The sequence below is a fragment of the Acanthopagrus latus genome, chromosome 9, assembly GCF_904848185.1.
Source record: "Acanthopagrus latus isolate v.2019 chromosome 9, fAcaLat1.1, whole genome shotgun sequence".
Classification (NCBI taxonomy): Eukaryota; Metazoa; Chordata; class Actinopteri; order Spariformes; family Sparidae; genus Acanthopagrus; species Acanthopagrus latus.
The window spans coordinates 19,885,925-19,906,379 of record NC_051047.1 but is presented as its reverse complement, the minus strand read 5'-3'; the positions used below and the strand labels follow the sequence as shown (position 1 = coordinate 19,906,379).

At 41.2% G+C, this 20,455-nt stretch overlaps 1 protein-coding gene across 1 annotated transcript in view; it reads left to right on the top strand.

Annotated features, from left to right (window-relative positions):
- Nucleotides 1-20,455, top strand: part of epha6 (eph receptor A6) — a 176,402-nt gene that overhangs the window by 28,871 nt on the left and 127,076 nt on the right. The window contains exon 3 of the mRNA XM_037109449.1: nt 19,098-19,761. Coding sequence (XP_036965344.1) covers nt 19,098-19,761 — 664 coding nt within the window. The remainder of the gene's footprint in view (nt 1-19,097; nt 19,762-20,455) is intronic.

The following is a 20,455-nucleotide window of genomic DNA, read 5'->3' as shown; positions in this document are numbered from 1 at the left end:
CTGCTAAGGGAAGATGTCTCCTCGTGTTACCAGAAAAGACAGACAGACTCACGCCCGCTTAAAACCCAGAAGGCCGACCTAAAGCGATGCCGTGCATCCTGGAAGTGGATCTGCAGCGTTACGGAGTCCTAATGGATGTTTGGGCTAACTCACCTTCATTTAGCTATCAAAATAACATTTGACGTTATTTTGCGCGTCACATTTATTTCAGTGAGGGTTGGCTAAATAACAGAAAAACCTCTCTGTGTAATGCATTATAGGTCATCAGCAGCACATACGTCCTCCAAAATGATCATAAAGTTGAATCAATACGGCTCTTAAAGTGTTTCAACACGAACTGAACGTTATAACCTTTGTGAATGGAGGGTTTATTGCAGGGCTGTTGTGTTAGAAGGCCATTTTAGCGAGGTGTAGCGAATAAACTGGCAACTAAGCGAAAGATTGAAATCATCTCTCACCTCATCTGACTGCCTGTGATCTATCATCTGCGGATTGGCAATGTTTTTTGTAACTTGAGGAATCCCATAAGCACCACACTACTACTACTCTTGTATTTTGTCCTTACAATAGCAAAGCCAATCAAATGCATGACACACTGTTGGGGGTGTATTCAGATTACTTACAGATTATGGGCCGTAGAATAAGATAGTCGGTAGATTTAATACTTTTTAAGGAAGACTTGGATCCTCTGGACAATCTAAGGAATCACAATGGGGTTTTCACTCTTGGTCACACAAAAGTACTCTAACAAGTTACTTTTCTTAGTAGGTAACACTGTACTTTGGTTAGTTCTTTTTAATAGCAGTAATCTTGTAATGTAAAAAGTTACTTTTAAAAGTCAGACTATGCAACTCTGCACAGATCATTATAGAGAACTAGTAACTAAGTTTAAAACCCTGTGTGGAGTTTCCATGTTTTCTCCATCTCTGATGATCTTCAAGATCATGCGTGTTTAGTCACTGGCTCAGACAGTAACAGATTTTTTTGGCCATTTAAGTCAAGCGCAAAATAGTTTCACATTACTGCTAGCTGCAGACATACGGTCCCTTCTGCTCATGTCTGAAGTAGTTAGTGGCCGTCTCCTTAACAACAGATCAGCAACACACTGCACCTCTCAGGTACTAGTTTGAGCCGTCATTTTGCTTAGAAACTACATATTTGGTCTTGAAACACTTTGAACACTCATCCGTCCACCACAGCTTCCTTTCCGAGACTTTCTGCTATGGCCTAAAAACGTCACACTTCTGTGTGCTTTGATGCTGACTGCTATGTAAATGTGGATTAAAGCTCTTTGCAGAAGCAACGTAACGTTCTAGTTCTTCTGAAGTGAACAGTCACACAAAGATCGGTCATTGAGAGAATGTATAAAAAACAAATCTCTCCGTGTATCCATCTGACACCATAATTACAGTCAAAACATCCAGAGGGCCAGAGTGGTCATTGTGGGTAATATTTTGGACTGTCTTTGCTGCCTTTGAATGACCTTTTTTTCCACACTAATCCTCATTCTCACTTTCATACAAACCTCATCTTCACACACCTTTACCTACAGCTCATTGTTCGCCTCCCTCTCTCTACCTCCACCCAGTCTTACTGTCTTGTGACTCTGTTTATTCCCCCCCTTCCCCATCCTCTTGATATCATTCTCCCACTTCTCCACTTCCACCTCTCTCTCTCTCTCTCTCTCTCTCTCTCTCTCTCTCTCTCTGTCTCTCTCTCCCTCTCTCGCCCCCCTCTCTCTGTCTCTCTGACAGCCTCTTCTAACAGAGCGCAGCAGACTGTGAAAACAGGCGAGAGGCGACGTGTCGTGGGTGTGTTTGTGTGTGTTTCATCCGGTGTGTCTGCAGAGGGAGGACAGTATAATTAACTGTGTGAAACATTATAATTTAAGTGATATTTATTATGTTACTCCAGATAACGGCTTATTTCATTATTTCTGTTAAGTCATTGCTCGTCTCTTCAACGTAAAGCTGCCTTCGGGCGCACTCTGAGGCATTTATTCAAGAGTTTTTAGTCGGAAATGGTGATCAAACAGACGTAGAAGTAAGGCTTATTTTTTGGCTTGTCACGCCTGTGCGTTATTTATAATGTGTATGTGTTGGATTATGTGTTTTATTTTGTTAGGAAAGGGCGAAAATCAGTGTTTCACAAAGCCCCCAGATGATTGAATGTCTTCCATTTGAGGCTGCAATCAGATTTTTCTGAAGAAATTTTCTCAAACATGTCAAAAAATAATAATAATAATAATAAATAATCAAAAAAGTCTCATTTGACTGCCATCACTTACACAATGTAAAACAAGTTAAAGGTGCAATATGGAGATGTAGTTTAAAGGGGCACTATGTGGTTTTGGAGACAAAATTAAAACTAAAAATGTAAATATTTACGCTGTTAATGAGGTGATAATACAACTTCAGAAATATTTATTTCTGTCTCTTTGATAACAATATCATGTCTAAAACAGCTATGTGTTGCATTGCAGAGATATCCATTGAAGTTAGCAAACTAACCAGCTAGCAAGAGGTGATAGTCTGATAGTTCTCAGCTCCCCGTTCAGGCAGATTCAGCTAATACGCCTGCTAGCTGCTCAGTTAACTGAGCATACCAGCTAACAGTTAGCTGCAGTTCGTAGGTGGTGGTTTTGGAGAGTGAACTGCCCCTTTAAAAGAGGTGTAGAATAAGAACATCCACATGATAAACAACACAACCTTTACAGTGTATTGTTATAGAGTCCATTCTCTTTGCCACGAGGATCACTTTTTATTGACTTTCTGGCTCCCTCATACGTCTCCAGTGATACCTGATGACGGAACAATATTACTCCACCTCAATCAATACAATATTGTTTTCAGCCACACAGGTTACTTGTGTGTTAGACCAATAAAGCAGATACAAATTTAATTGAATTGGCACTGAGAGGAAGAGATAAAAGTGAACGAGATAGCGGTGACCTTTTCTTCAGCTCCAAATGCCAGAGTTGTCTTTATCATCGACTCTAGTGTCTGGCTTAAGTTGACACCAGTCAGGCGCTTGCTTTTGACTCATCGGTTTAGAGTGCTGATCTGAAGATATATCCCCCCTGAAAAAGAATCGTTTCTTTGAGAAACCTCTTAATCGCTAAGGACTCATAGAGTTAAACGTTTGCGATACTCCCTTGAACCCTTTTTGGGAGCCAGGTTGAACCAATTTTGTATTTTAAAAAAAAGTTAAAGCAAAACAAGGACAGCTCAGACTTTGAGCTAATGCTCTTGACAGACTCCCTTTTTGTGTCCGTGCAGCATGCTTCCCTCTACCTGGGTGACCTGGTCTTATCTTAGCTGTGTCTACGGTTGCACCCTGCTAACTCACCCACCGGCAAAGTCTGTGTGTGTTTGTGTGTGTGTGTTCGTTGCACCGCTGTGTGCAGCCGTCACTGTGATCTCACATCAGTCAGAGGCTGCTGAGCCACACATTGACATTCCAGACTGCCTGCCTGTCTGCCTCTTCTGCAAAAATAGATATGTAAAACGACAAGCTCCCCCCCTGCCCCTGTTTTTCCCACGCATAGTTTGTCTGAGCCGGTGGAGGGATAAAAAAAAAGAGAGGTCTCTGCTCTGTGTCAGCTCGGATGAGAAAGAGGCAGCATGTGTGGAGGGGAGTGACATATCACCGTTTAGGCAAATGAGATAGAGGAAGAAGAGGTCGAGAGCAGACGGGGTTCATGCCCTTAACCAGCGTTGATCCTGCAGGTAGATGGGAGGTTTTACTGGTGTGTGAGTTTTGAAGCTGCTGATAAATGATTTTTTTTTTTTTTTGCAAGCAATGAAGATACCCTGTTTTTCCATTGTTATTTTGTGATGGAATTTCAATGTGCGAAATCCAGGGAGAGCCAGGTTGTTGAAGACAGCAGCTTGTTCCAGACACTGGATAGCACTCTTATCTGATATTGTAATTCTGTTTGTTGCATTTAATTAGTTAAATTGAGCATTTTTTGTTTCTCAAAACACACAACACACACTTTTGTCACAAGCAATTACAGATTTACTTAGAGCCACGCTAGTGGTTCTGTGATGTGCTCTGTTTGCACAATATGAGCTAATTTCAATATTCTCACTGAAGGTAAAAATTAAGGAAACAGCATAATGATGAAGTGCTGTGGTAGTGCAAAGACGTCCTGGCCTAATCATCTTGTTCTCTAGATGTATGAAAACATGCAGCTTGGTACAAATGTCACATCATCATGATTTTTCTTTTTCCACCATCGGTCAAAAAATTCACAATTAATTAATGATGGTATGCAGTTATTTTGTTTCAACCATCTTAGCACAGCTGAGGCTGATGTAAATGTAAGTTTTGTAATCGTTAGGTCAAAAAACTAAATATTGCACAAGTTTAAACTTTACCAAACCCTGACGGAGACAAGAATGCATGTTAGAAAATCACAAATGTGTTTCGCTCAAAACTTTAACATCAGTATGCTCGTGGTGCTACAGGAAACTTTGTGGATCACAGAAGTCATAAAACTGGCAAAAAAAAAAGAAAATGGCAATCCATCATGATGTTTTAATCTGAACCAAACTGGTGGACCGATCGGCCGATGGACCAATATTGCCATCCCTAAATCCATGTGTTTAAAAACTGTGACAGCTCTGAACTCACAAATTTCTTTTAGAGTTTGATGTGGATGAATTTGAATATTCAGAGGTATGACTGAAATAAAAAGCAGATATCAGCCTCTTTAATTCTAACATACTCACATTTTTAAGAGACAGTGTACTATAATCAACATTAAACGTAAATTCCCCCATTATGTTATTATGAAATAGTTTAAAATAATACTACCTAACAATAAAGAAGCAAATATAATGCTGTTATATAATATCAGCGGATGTCCCAAAGAATACTATGGGTATAAGACACCACCCATCCAACCCCAGCCACAGTCAGTTCACCCTGCTGCCATCTGGTGAGATACAGAAGTATCCGCCACTGTACCACCGCACTACGGAGCAGCTTTGTTCATCGGGTTGTGAGACTCCTTAGTTCATTATCAACACTCAATTTTGTAAAAAAAAAAAAAAAAGAAGAAGATAGTTTGGGGTTTTATTTCTCTCACTGCAGCAAAAAATGACTCATACTTTTGTGTTGTGTTGTAATAATGCTAAATAAACATAACTTTGCCTTGAACCTCGATGGGGACTGTGATTGTGGTACTGAATTATATTGAACTGATGCTCGGCTAAGTGACCACTGACTAATGCGTTGATCATGTCCTGCTTGCAATTGTGAGGATTTCTTTATCATGAACATTGTAATGATAAGTCAGATGTCAGGTTCAGCGGCAGAATAGAAGCAGCAGATGTGTTGGGGCACTTGCTCAAGGACACGCCAGCAGGGTGGATGTTTCCAATATACAGAGCTCTCCTTTTCCTCAGCGGCCTCTTTATCTCTTTGGCTTGTCAAAATACCAATGTGCGTTTCTTTTTTCATCCAGTAAAAAGAGTAAAGGTAAATCTTTGCATCCATTAATGCCAGCCTTGATTGATTTAACACAGCGGCAGGGAACAGCGATCTATGGCAGCCACAAATGCGTGATAGATTGGGACCCTCTCCAGAGGCCATCACTGTAATGGACATTATGCTGTGCTAAATGACATAAATGCATTACTACAACAGCTAGTGCCAAATTAAATGAATTACAGAGCGTAGATGTAAGGTGGTGACAAACATGTTGAATGTCTGAGCGTGCCGCTTCAGCGGTAACATTTTAGATCCACGAAAAGGTGACACTATTATTTTATTATTTTTTCATTATAACTTTGACATTTATCATCATCCACTTCACTGTCTTTAAAAGGGAAAAGATATATGTGACTTTACAAGACCAATTCATTTTGCATAGATGAGTTCTGTTATGTGGGGGATCAATAAAGTCTTGACTGATGGCCCTGATCATTGCACCGGGCTGGCGGAGGAGTTGTCAAATACTGCAGCAGGCTCGGTCTCACCGGTGTTTCGTCTTCTTTTCCCCCGCTGTCTCATCTGTTGGGCTCGAGGCTGAGAAAAACTGGCAGCTTTAATACCTTAAGAAAAGTGAAACTATTATCTCCCCTTTCATCTGCCTCGACATGACACCCTTATCTTAAAAAACAAAGTGTATACAAGCCTGAGTCACCGAGGGCAAAAAAGTGTAATAACCTAAGCTGCACACTTTGAGGAGTGAGCTGTTTTGTTTGCCTTGGACTGTCTCCTCTCAGATCCAAACCCTGTGATCCTTTGCTTTGTGTGCAGCCAGAAGTATCTCTTGTCCAAACAAGAGTCGAGTTCAAATGGGGTTTTCTAAAAAAAAAAAAAAAAAAGTATAGAAACGGCTTGTATATTGAATGAATGGGCTAATATTTAACCTTTAAATCAGCGAGCGGTTAATAATGATAGAGGCTCCTCACTGACCACAGTTGGTGGTGTGGATGGCTAAATTATGATGGTGTCAAGGAAATCATTCCAGTGTAGTGGGAGGTTTTTACTCAACAGTCTGTTAAACCTGCAATCAAATGTGCCTCAAGGGAACTGCAAACACTTAACAGCATTTTATTAGTCGTACTCTTGCTGGCTGTCATTAATTTTCAGGTTGCGGGAGGGTTTTTTAACACCATGACCGGAATACAATTCTCAGGGCAAAAACTTAATCTGCGTGATTTAAATGGTCAATATACACCCAGTGTGAGCTCCAGATGTCAGCTTGTCACACAGTATGAACTCGACTGTTCCTCGGCTATCTTTTCGGGAGAAGACTGAGGCCGTGACCAACAGGGTGTCACTTTGTGAGAGCGCCTCGGGGGATGACGGATGGGTGCACCGGCCCCGCCCTGCTGGCTACCAGTCCGGCGTGATTGATGCAGGAATAAGAAGAGCGCGTGGTCTTTGGATTTCATTTGCTCACCGCTGTTCACTTGTACCTATTGATTTAGGGGGTGTGCTGGTGACGGGCAGTGGGAAACTCTCTCTTTCTCTTTCTCTCTCTCTTTCTCTCTCTCTCGTTCTATCTCTCTCTGCATGTGTGTGTGAGTGTGTGTCACGTGGATTGCATCGTACTTGTTTTTAATTGCATCGATTCCCAAAGAACAGTGACAGACAACCAGATATCTAAGAACAACTTCATCAAAAAGCATCCAACCCTAGACATCAAATGCAAGTAGAAGTCTGTGGTACAACAGAACCATCCAGTAAACGACTATAGAAACTATGTTCATCAATAAGAAGGGTTGTGCTCACACACACACACACACACACACACGTGTTCAGGTGTTGAGGGCTCCGCAGTTTAATGTGGCAATGAGACCTGACATGCAACACCATGTTAGACTTTCAAAATAAAGGCTCGATGGTCAAGTTAGCAATCATATATTTAAAACAAAGTGGCAGATACTTAGAATGGCATGTTATGACTTTTTTGACTGTCACTGCTCCAACACTACTTGGTCAGGTTTAGTAAAAGATCATACTTTAGGTTAAAAACACCACCTTAAGTCTCATAACTTCAGTAACAAAAGTGACATGATGTGATGTAACTTAAATGATGTGACATGACGTGGCGTAACATGACGTTAACTTCCTCAAAGAGCTTCAGTTTAATCTCAATACTGTCACTTGGGATGCCAGCCAGCAGTTCACTCGAACATGGGCTTTTTTAGAAATTGAACCTTTAACTTAAAAAGCCAAATCACTCTTGATCCGCAGTCACAAATGGAGAATTTCCAGCGTACAACCGTTTCTTGCTCTCTATACTACATTGAAATTTAGGGCATTTATCAGACGCTTCTGTCCAAAGCGACTTCCAGTAATTCATACATAGATTCACACACTGATGGGCGGTGGCTGCCGTGCAATGTGCCGACCAGTGCATCAGGAGCAGTCTGGGGTTGAGTATCTTGCCCAAGGACATGCTGACCAGAGGAATTGAACCAGTGACCTACTGATAACAACAAGATGGCTCTACCCCTGAGCCACAGATGCCCCGGCTAGTGAACTCAAAGGGCACTTCAGGCAGTGACATTATAGGGGTAACTACAGCTTCACGTAGAAGCATAAGAGCACTGACCCCGCTTGCTGTATTTGATGCATTGAGAGTAAGAATGTGCTGATCATACAGAACCGCTCTGTTTTGGCACTTTATTGTCCTCAGCTTGTCAATAATGCACAGTTCAGTTCAGGTTAGCAGAATCACAGCTTGACTTCAGCATAAAGTGAAAAACACTCAGCTTTCCTTCCACAACCCCTGGTGCTGTAAAATGACTAATGGAGAAAGCCTTCACCTTTAAGGTCAAATGCTGGGCAAAATTGGCATGACCCACTGCTCCAGTTTCTCATGAATGAAGATTGAGTTTTGTCACCTCAGCAGGAATCCGCCCATCAGCATTTAAACACCTGTATTTTATTTCATTGTGCGTTGAAAACGGCAATAAACTGAGAAATGCCTTTCTGTTATATTGCTGAGGTTGAAAGCAGTTTAGTCAGTACATCAAGAAATTGACCATTTTAGGGAAATGGCTCTGCTCTCAGAGCTCTGAGGGGTGCTCTCAAGTAGCAACGGGGTTATAATGGCTGCTTTGTACACCTGCGTGAATACGACCGGATGTTACTAATCAGCTGATCCCCACGCAGCCGTGAATAAACCAGGGATTGTGAAGCATGAATGAGGCAGACGATGCCGTCAGCCAAACCTCAGTGCCGTGTCTGAACTACACTTTTCTCCAGCTGGCACTCAGGGTATGGCTCTGAATGATAACTATAGATTAATTTCAAATTAGAGTCTAGCCTGATCCCCTTGAGTTCAAGCAATTCTCTGGAAGAAAAATGAATGTTACATTTCCTGAGGTTTTTTTTAAAGGTGTTTCACTGAGCAGATGTCTGATTTTCCCCTCACTGGGAGTTTTGCTTAAATTAAAGTCATCTTATTGCAGAATCCTCCCTCTGTTTTTATTTCTGCAGCAAAGCCACAAAATGATGTATTGTGCTCATATATGATTAAATAATTTTGTATAATTTTCTTTCAGAGAGAACAGAGTAAGTGTGTGTGTGTGTGTGTGTACTGTATGAATGCACATGTGTGTAGGATGACCTCGGTGGTGATGCTGAGCTGACTGGGGAAAATAACACGGCCTACTCCTGGATTTGTGTAATGGGGAGCAGATTAACGTTATTCCTTCAGTTTGAGTCTTCAGGGTGCTACTTATCCTGCACAGAACACCGTGTGTAATTTCCCTGAATACGTATAAATTACCACAGAGCTTTTTAAATTTTGATATCAAGAGAATAATGTCAAAATAATGATCAAGTTCATGAACCCACAAGCACACGTCCCCATCCCCTCTTTGGCGTTATAAAATAGTCCGAAATTGTGTTTACCATCCATGCTCTGTGTTTCTGTTTAATGTGCACTCTGTGATCTTTACCATTACTGGGAAGTTATGTAAAATTATCCTAAATAGCCTTTCCAAGTCTCGCCCCACAGTTCACAGCTGTTATTTAACCATTCAGAGTTCAGTCATGTTTTGGTCTCTTTTGAGAGTGTATAAGATTTTTATTAAGCTGTTGAAAATGCTCAGTAAATGCTTGTGGCATTAATCTTAATATTCAGGCACTTGGCAAAAAAAGCTAATTGTGTCATCTTAACATACTCCTGCTTGAGAGAAACAAGAGCAAACACTCATTATAGTTCTTTATTGCCTTATTTACACTGAGTTTCTGCATATCAATTAGTCAAAAACTCAGTGCAAAATCACTCATTGGCTGTTGTCAGCTCTAGGGTCGGCATATAAGCTCATATGTGCTCAGATGAGCTGTCAATCACATGGCTGCCATCTCAGGATCTCTGATGTGGAGGGATAACAGCATTTGCTGTGAAGTGAGAGGAGTCTTTTTACAGATAAAAGTGTGAAAAAGCATCCATAATCACATTTTCTTTTCCATTTTGTCACCAATTAAACCATTATTAGGTATCCCAACCAATGTGTCGGTATAACTTTTAAAGAAATTGTCTGAAGTCAACAGCACATCCCTCTCAAGTATTTGTACATCAAACACACTCCACACTTTATGTTCCATCTAAACATTATCATCACTGGCCATGATGAATAGTTCCACCACCAGGCTGTCATAATGATAACAGCGATGTGTTCCCTCCATTTTGCGAGGGTGTCAATATTAAAGATTTCCTGACATCTTTCGGCATTATAATGCAGGTCATGTCCCATGTCAAACCCTGCCAGTGTTCCTCATTGGCGCACCAGTCGTAATTGAATTGGAAGGCCTAAAGTACACAGTGGAAATCCATTTCCATAATTCTCCAATCAAAGTATTGACCGTGTTGTTGGCACTCAGTTAAACACAGTGACTCGGCAGAGGTTGCCAGATATTGACAAAATCCCTCAGGTTAAGCCCCGCTTGTCCCTAATGAGGCCTCTATAGACCAAGTGGTGACACACACACGCACACACACACACACACACACACACACACACACACACACACACACACACACACACACACGCACGCACGCACGCACGCGCGCACGCACACACACACACACACACACACACACACACTCACACACTCACACACGCACACACACTTCTATGATAAACTACACGCACAAGAGCATAGATTTGGGGTTATTTGGGGTGGTTGATGCAGCAGATGGATGTTTAAATTGGATTGAAGTTAAGTTTTTCCTTGTCTTTCTATAATGTGACAGGGAAGTGAAACACTTTTTCAAATTCATATATATGAATACATTTTTCTAACAAAAACTTTTTTGTGCCTCGATTGTAGGATTTAAACACATCACTTTCATATTAAACACATAACATGGCGCGAAAAACTCAATGTTAATATATACCATATTTATAGCTATATTTAGTGTTTGTAGATTTTGTCATTGACTGATTGACTCACAGACTTTGGAGTTAATGAGGTGCTTTGAATGTAAAACATTTACCGTAGTCTATGAGACCAAAGTCTTATTAAATGTGGGGTGAAGAGGTGGAGGGGGGGTTATTCAGTCCTCTTACAGTCATAATTTCCAGCCAGCAATCATTAATATTCATAAGTCATAAAAAATGCCAGAAGACCTCATTTAATTTTGCCTTTCGCACTTTATTCTTCTCTCTCTTTCTCTCACTCAGTTTTACTTGTTTTACTTTCTTCTCATTGTTTGTTCTTTTCTCATAAAGTCAAAGAGCTGACATTAAGTCCCCTAGTGAGCACAGGCTCTTCATCCATCTCCCTAATACCTATTACTATGGTGTGTGTGTACGTGTGTGTGTGTGACTGCGGGAGGCAGGGTGGAGGTTTTTTCATCCATCACAGGGGGAGGCTCTGGGATTAAATAAAAATCTCTCAATCCCAGTGACAGCGGTATCGCACATGGACACACACTCCCGATTCAGCAAGGTGTGTGTGTGTGTGTGTGTGTGTGTGTGTGTGTGTGTGTGTGTGTGTGTGTGTGTGTGTGTTTATGTGTGGGTGGAGGAGACAATGTGTACGGGGCAGATGGGGGGGGGCATAAAGTACAGAATGAGACAAACAGAGGAGAGACGTGGGAATAGGGGCAGAAAAGGGGGAGGAAAAATGAAGAGATAAATTAGATAGAGAGAAAGAAAGACACAGAGGTGAAGACAATAAAGACGAATGATAAAACGGAGAGGAAGAGAGCTTGAGTAAACTTGGGGGGAGGGGGGTGCATTATAGTAATTATTTTATTGGCTGAGTGTGAAAGAGTCCTCAAAAAAAAACACCATTCAATAAATGTTTTTAAAGGGGCACTACGTACTTTGGAGAACAAATTTAACTTCTCGAAATTAAATATTTACAATATATATAATGCTAATTCAGAAACTTTTTCAATAACTGTATAAACAAGCGGTTCTCAGGGGAAAATAAGGTCCCCAGAACACTGTTTGAAGCAAGAAGGGTGGCAGGGTCCGCCATATACAAAAGTAATACAGTATGAAACTGTGTTGTGCTTTAAGGTCAGTTTGTATATTGAGCTTTTTTATTCAGCATTAAGAAGTCAGTCAATGAAGCTCTTTCTCATCTGATTAAAATTGTCTTCATTGTCTTCAAACTACATAGTGGTCCTTTAAAGTCAGAACAATACCAAAAAACTTAAATGGACAAATCAGTCCGTTCAAATTAAGTGATCACTTTCTGACGCTCAGGAACAAGCGTAATGGCTAAATTGTTTTAACAGCACCAGCGTAATGCAGGAAAAAATGTGTGTAATGTCTAGGATGTCATTTAACTTATATGTAATCACTCGTCTGATGATTCCAAATAAAAGCACAGAAGTGTTAAATGATCCAAGATGTGTGAGCACCATTTTTGTAGACAGTCTCAAGTGTCACACAGGCATTTGAAGCACTGCAGGTTTGTGTTTTCCTGCCTGGTGCAGCTCTAAACGTGTCAGAAATGGCAAAAGAAAACAGCCCGTTCAATCTTCCTGTGTGTTTGTTCTTGCATGGAAATGCTGTTTTCGCAGGAGTAAGAAAGAAAAGACACAATCAGAAAGATAGCTAGAGGGAATTATTAAAAGAAAGAAGGCTGGCTGGCTTGCTGCGGGTGTTTACACTGGCCAGTTGTTTTCCTGTCCCCAGTCTTCATCTTTGCCTTAATTGAGCAAAGAAGTCTCAAGAGACAGAGGAAAACACACCTGCTCCCAACTCCTCTGACACGGGGATTGTGTGTGTGTGTGTGTGTGTGTAAGTGGAAAGGTAGTGTCATCTCTGGTTCTAAGTAAAGCAGGTGAGGCTACAGGACACTTTGTACAGTCCTGAACTCCTCGGCCATGACAAAAGAGAAACGTATCATACACATTTATTCTGATCTAGTTTCTCGTGGCCTACATTAACATCTGTCAGCTGAGGGGTCCTGTACATATGTGGTTATGACTTAAACACACAAATTTGCTCATGTATATCTGACGAACATTCGGTTATCTTATATTTGATCATTTCCACACTTGTGACTATTTGTAATTGTCTTGAATTGATGTGCATAAACTAGCACAAATCCGGAGTACAGTTGTGTGGGTGGGTGTGGGGATGAAGAGGATCTGTGTGTGTTTGTGACGTTGTGTCCGGCTGTTTGTGCATCAGTGAATTTGAGGATTTTATTATATGCTACACATGCATAGACACACAGTCTCAAGATTAAGGAACAGTGAGTTAGTGGTAGTTGTCACTATAACACAAGATCTCTCCAGGTATTAAGGTGCTGCAGTGTTTGTTCACGGTGAAATTGTAACCTGTGCTGCACATTTACGGCCACTAGACAACTTCACTGCTAAACTTTCCCTCCATTCCAGTCTTGTAACCCATAAGCCAAGTGTGGACGGTGACGCATGACTCCCAGTTCATTCCATTTGAGAACCAGCGTAACTGTCGAAAGTTAAGAAAGATGTATGGATTTAGTCATCCTCAACATAACCCAGAAAGGAAAGAAAAATATGAATTCCCCAAAAAATAAAAATAAAATTAAACACAGTGTGACTTTAAAGGGATAATTCAGGGTTTTTGATGGTTTTATGAGGCTCTCAACCCTAGTCAGTGTATCGCCTGCAGTAGATGACCGTCAGCTCTCCCCCAGTATAGAGACACAGCGCATGGTATCCAAAAATATACAAAAATTGAATTTACCTGGATTTTGTTGTGTACGTTAGATATACATTCATATATACTGATGTCCAGGTTCACTTCAGGTTCAATCATGTTGACTGACATGGTGCTTTTATGTCCTTTTTGTTAAAATATAGTGTAAAAATGAATAAGTCGAGTCTAAATACAGACTAAATGACAGTGACAAACACAAACTCTGCAGAGAGGGCTGCACTCTTGTGTGTGTGTACGCTTGCATGTGTGTCTGCGTTAGTCGGATCTGTAAAACTTTAAAACAATGAGCACATATCTCCTGCCCGTCCCATCATAAACCTTTTAAAGACCCGCTCCTTACCCTGCCCCACTGGTTCCTGTCAGTAATATAATTATTAAGTAATTCTTTTATAGTAGGTCATAACACACTCTCATTCACACAGTGGGACATTTGACTTTTAAATTGTGTTTAATTCTTTTCTTCTTTTTCTTTTTTTCTTTTTTTTTTTACAACCTCAGACCCAACCAAGTGGCCGGATCGTTTAGGATCTCTAAATGTTTAATTTCGATGGAGGACGACTGGAGTGGGTTATGACACTATAGTTAAAAGTGCTGTTCTCAGTAGGGCTCCGGGTTTCACAGCTTTAATAGAAGGAGCTCACCTCTGGGCGAGTGGCCAGTAAAATGACTGGCTCTCTTTCATGTGAAAAAGAGATGGGGCTATAAGGTCCTTGGTCTCAGGCTGCAATCAATCACCACATTTTCTGACCGTTTTTCAATTATGCATGTTAAGGCTGGACGGCCAGGTAGCGAGGAGGCCAGGCGAGGCTTCACTTAAAGTTTTCCACTTTGAAAAAGAAACCAGGTTCATGTTCAGATTACAAATGAGCTCCACACACGGACAATTTAGTGGCTACAATCTTATCAGGTTGGTGACTTCCAGGGGGAATACTGACTGAAATGTTCCTTTTATTTTGACGTCAATTAAGAGGAAATGAATGTCATTGCGTGTCAGACAATTTAGAAAAAAACTGAATTCCCCACTCTTGTAAATGCAAAGGCTGCAGAGTCACTTATTTAAAAGTGCTGCCACCGCGCAGCTGCTTGACATTATCAGTGAGCTGACAAGTTGTGACAGTCTTGGAGGACGTTGGATCAGCTGTGAACGGTGTTTAGTCAGAGATTCGAGCAGCACGGCGCTCCCATCACCACGGATTGTTTCCCTCCTTTGGGACAGATCACAGTGATATCTCTGCCTTTATCCATCCGTCTCTGGCCACAGTTTATCTACAGTGGCACTGCAGCTCATTTCGCCGTCTCCTACTTTACTAATTCTCGTGCATTTCCTGATAAAAACACACTTATCACCTCTTGACTTCTCCTTTATGTCTCTCCCATATACATCCACCCAGCACTTATTAACGAACGTAATGTCTTCAGTTTTATTCTGAGATATTAGATCTAAAATCCCCTCAGTACAAAAACAGCCTTGGCACGCTATAAGAATGTCTCAGGTAGGGAGGCTGAGGGCTATGTCTGACCTTGCTGTCTGTCTGTGTTCGGCTCTCATTCGTGCAGAGCTCACAGTTATACAGTCACATACATACACACCGGAGCTGCTCACTACTGTAACAGTCCGTCACTGTGAATATGTGATTGACAGGTGTTCGGTGGCTTCCTTGGCTGCCCTTTCGCAAGCTGTGTAGGAACATAAAGTTATATTTCGACCCTCAACATCACTTCGCACTTTCATGACAGTGAAGCTCTGACGTGAGGCTAAATTGGACAATTTGTTTGCTTCTGTGTCTGATGTGGAACCATTTATTTTTTTAGGCAATACAAGATATTTTCCTCCAAACTGAATTTCTTCTTTAACTCTCCTAAACTGTACAGCTTGGCATTGTTTGAGAAGAAGTCTTTGAGCTCCAAGGCGCTGATGCGTCTTTCCTCCTACTAACACCCCTGCAGGTCAACAGCTGACTAAGTGTTAAAATCAGACTTGGAAAGGTTTGAAGGGCCGACTGAATCAGCGCGTTTAAACACCTGTGCCATGTAGCATGCCTCAGCCAAGTTGAGCGGCCGTGTAATAAAAGCAACAGAAACCAAAAAAAAGATCTGCAGTTAGTAAAGAAAGTCAAATAAAATCAGCATGTGAGGAGAATGTACTTAATGTACATAAAATTATGCAGCCAAGATTTCAAACTGGCTGGTGATTTATGCATTTTAATATCTTAATGTAGGGGTTGGCAGATGGCAGGTGATATGATAATGTGTTAAGTAGGTGTTATTAACCATTAATGGCTTTATTCCAGAAGGTTTTCATTCTATTGTTAAACTGTGACCAACACCCCAAGAAAAGACTTCATTTTACTTTTAATGAAGATGTTGGGGGTTGGTGAGAGTGAGTTTTTGATTTGTACACCTTCAAAACTGTCGACACTAGCCTCTTTCCCACTGACTTTTGGTTCTGCATCTGATCTGCCAGAGGAGATAGTAACAGAGCCGCAAGAGAAGGGAAATGACGTCTGTGTAGAAATGTAAGCCTACAGCTTGGGAGCAGGTTGTGTCTTTGGAAACTTATATGAGGGAAGCTGTCATCCTGTCTGTCTTAATTCACAGTGTCTTCTTCACCCTCTACTGTTGTTGTAGTTACTGTCTTTGGCCACTTAAATAGAAAAATGACCACATTTACAGAGGAAAAGTCACCTCGGCCTGGTCAGCCCTCCTGCCGAGCCTTTGGAGACCACCCCCCCAGAAAACAGCATTCCTCTCTGTGGGTGAGAGCCAGACAAGGACACCAATTTACTGATTGCGATTATGTGATGCAATTAAGAGCAAACAACATATCTTTTTTTTTTTTTTTTGAAACTTTCTCTTTATTAAGTTTTCAATTCTTTTTTCCACAGTAAACAACAAACAATGAAGCATAAAACATAAAACAACATATCTTTGTTACTTTCCACGATGCATGGTGGGTCAGGATCTCAATCATGTTAAGTAGAGCGATGGCCTCAAATCCTCCTATACCTGATGAAAGCATCCCTTGTCTTGAATTTATGGTTGTTGTGGCACTGAGCTTTTACAGATCAACTGCAAAAAAATACACGTAATTGTTCAATAATAAAATGGTGAACTTCCCAGCTGAGAGTTAGATTCAGCACAGTAAAAGTTACAGTAAATCTGGGTCATTTGTGAGCTTCAGTGTTGCTGTGAAGTGGATTTTGTTCCCGTCTGGACAGTCAGGCTAACGTTTCCTGTATTTCCAGTCTTCAACAGTCTGTCATTAGCTAAGTCAAGCTGCTGCTGCTGGTAGCTAATATTCACATGTACTGTAGCAACATGACAGTGGTTTTGATCTTCATCATATTTTCCATAATGTCGCTGTAGATCTTATTGTTATCAAGCAAAATAAGTGACAAAAATTCCAGTCCTTACACATTGTTAGTATTATAATAATGGATGGACAAGTTTTTTATCCTGTCTCTTGTTAGCTGTGGGGTTGATAGAGCTCTATCTTTCTCATCTCAAGATGGTGGATTTTCTGGCCTAATAATTACACACTGACTATATTTAACAAAATCTCATGCAACGCTTTTCTCTCCCAACAGAATTTATTGTGCATGGCCAGAGATGGGCAGTATCACATCTAATCAAAATCAATTTGTTTGACTGTAATGCTACAATTACACCTTGAGGCATGAGCAGATTAAAGCCTGTCGTCTTTCGATGATTGAATTAGAACATGTTATTAAAAAGGATAATGAGTATGTGAATGCAAACATTAGGCTTTGATTACTACTCTCATCAAGAGGTAATATTTAGCTAAGTGCAAAACAGCTTATTAAATGCGCGAGCTTATCAGGCAAATAGTAATAGGTAAATCAACCAGCGGCTCTATCTCAACTCTCTCGACTGTGTTTGCCTATAAAGGAGTTGTTTTCCAATCATTAATTAGAATGGGGATCTCTCCTCCCAGACCTGAGAGTGGGAACGAGCGTGTTGGTGTGTTTTGTGTGTTTTTTAGTTCACTATAAATACAGAATTATAATTACATGAATATGTTGGGTAGTAATTAATAGCTTTTTCCTTGGCCTTCCTCACCTCTCCCCCAAAGACATCCCTTGCTTGTTTCTGTAAAAACAGTTTTGATTACTGTCTTTGGCTCATACAAGGAGACAGTATTGGGTGTGTAAAACTGCAGTTCAGTGGTGGGCATACGCACAATTTCATTGCTCATACGCATCCACAATCCTCGTGAGTCACCGGGGCTGAAAATAAAATTGAAGGGTTAATCTGAATTCATATTCTACATGTTCGAACTTGACTATTTTTCTCAAATAAACCCCATAAATTAATGATTCCCACAGGAAGTTACATTTAATAGAACGTTACTGTGTGTCACGCAATAGTAGTAGTAGTAGCAATAGTTTAAAAAATCATACCCCAGCCATATACAGTATGAGCCAAATGGTTTCTGTGTGCTAAAAATAAAGCACATGCACACAGGCAGCCTGTGGAGGGTCCAGTGCTGCATTGTAAGCGAAGTGATTTGAGAGCCCTTTTTTCCCAGGCAGGTAATTTGATTCTTGGAGGTCGATGTAGGGTGGTTTTGGGGTCGCCCATGTAGCCGGTCCCCATTCTAATAAAACCAGAGAGCTGTGCAGGACCGGGAGGCTAAAAACCCCCATTAACTTCTCTCCCATCAACATGGGGACAGGTAACCTCATGACCCAGCAATGCTGCCATGCGCCCTGATCATGTGACCTGGGAGTTGCAGAGCTGATGATGAGGCAGCTGGAGTCAGACATCATTCTAAGAGAAAACCTGCTTAGAAAGACCTGTAGGAATAAAAGGAAACAAGATCGTTTGTTTCTGTTTTGTTTTTTTCGCTGCCCGTGTAAAGGATAATAGTCAGTCTGTCTCATCATCACCTTGGTCACAAGCAGAATGTCAACTAACTGTGTGATTGTAATGATTTTAATCAGTTTTGATTCACGGCTTGAAATGGAAAACTGATGTTTTGTTTTTTATCACTAAATCAGGGGTTCATGTCCTGTTCGTGACCGAGGGTCAAGAGTGTTTTGTTTTTAGGTTGTGCTACGCAAGCAAGATAATGCATGTGTATATCCGGCAAAGTGTGTGTATATATATATATATATATATATATATATATATATATATATATATATATATATATATATATATATATATATATATATATACACACTTTGCCGGAGATGGACTGACCACACAGGCCCATTGGATTATCCTTATGTGCCACAATCAAGAAATTTGGTTGGGATTTTTGACAATGAACAAAAAACACCATTGTGTCCTTCATTCTGTTTATAGCTTACATTGTTGCCTGCTAGGGCTACTAAGACACTTAAGAACTTTCATGGACTCATCACCTCCTTGCTTTTCCCTCTTCTTTCCTCTTCTACCCCCATCCCCTAATTTTTTTCTGTTTAGTGGGATGCCATCACGGAGATGGATGAGCACAACCGTCCCATCCACACTTTCCAGGTTTGCAACGTGATGGAGCCCAACCAGAACAACTGGCTTCGCTCCAATTGGATCTCCAGACAAGCTGCCCAGAAGATTTACGTGGAGCTTCGCTTCACCCTGCGAGACTGCAACTCCATCCCTTGGGTGTCTGGCACCTGCAAGGAGACCTTCAACCTCTTCTACCATGAGACTGATGAGGCTCACGGTGTGAAATTCAAGCCCCCGCAGTACACCAAGATCGACACCATCGCTGCAGATGAGAGCTTCACTCAGATGGATCTCGGAGATCGCATCCTCAAGCTTAACACAGAGGTGCGTGAGGTGGGACCCATGACCAGGAAGGGCTTCTATCTGGCGTTCCAGGACATCGGTGCCTGCATCGCCCTGGTTTCAGTGAGGGTTTACTATAAGAAATGTCCGTTCACGCTGAGGAATCTGGCCTCATTTCCGGACACGGTGCCTCGTGTGGACTCTTCTTCATTGGTGGAGGTGAGAGGGGCATGTATTGACCATGCTGAAGAAAGAGACACGCCCAAACTGTTCTGTGGAGCTGATGGAGACTGGCTGGTTCCCTTGGGAAGATGCGTCTGCAGCGTTGGGTATGAGGAGATCGATGGCTCTTGTAGTGGTGAGTTTTCTGAACTTTCTCTCATTAAGTTTGAAACATTTGCTAGTGAGGCTGGCTCTGGTTTAGAGGTCGGACCTTCTCAGATCGAGTGAATCGGTGTAGAATACCAAACGCTGACTGACCCATGACTCAATGTGTTATTTATTTGAAGCTGTCGAGATATTATTGGATTTTTTGCCAGCATTGGTAGCTGATCATCTTTTTCCCACCTAAAACATGTGTTTCATGTGAGCCAACCAAACCTTCAAGTCGATGTTTTGCACTCTGGCATGGACTTGTAGTAATCATTTCCAATACTTCCTACACGAGTTTTCTTGCGGTCAGGATATTTCACCCAAAATCAAATATGAACTGTGTTTTATTTCACTGTTCTATTCTTTGGGCATCAGATAGTGGACAATCTCATGTCTGCAGGGCTCAGTTCCATTTATTTTTGGCTTTTTAAGATGTATACAAAAAACAACACAAGATAATTTTACGTTAGTGGCTGAGCATCTTTCGACGAGCCCCATTATTCGGTAGGCAACATGTCTATGCTCATTCTTCTGCTGTGCTCTCTTGCATCAAAGATTTACAAAAGCAAGTTTATACACTCGCTCTTCATTCCCTCCTGCTGCTCACACCATCTCCTTCATTTCCCTCCGCTCTCTCTGTTATTGCTAGCTGCAATCTCTCTGGAGAATAAAATGAGATC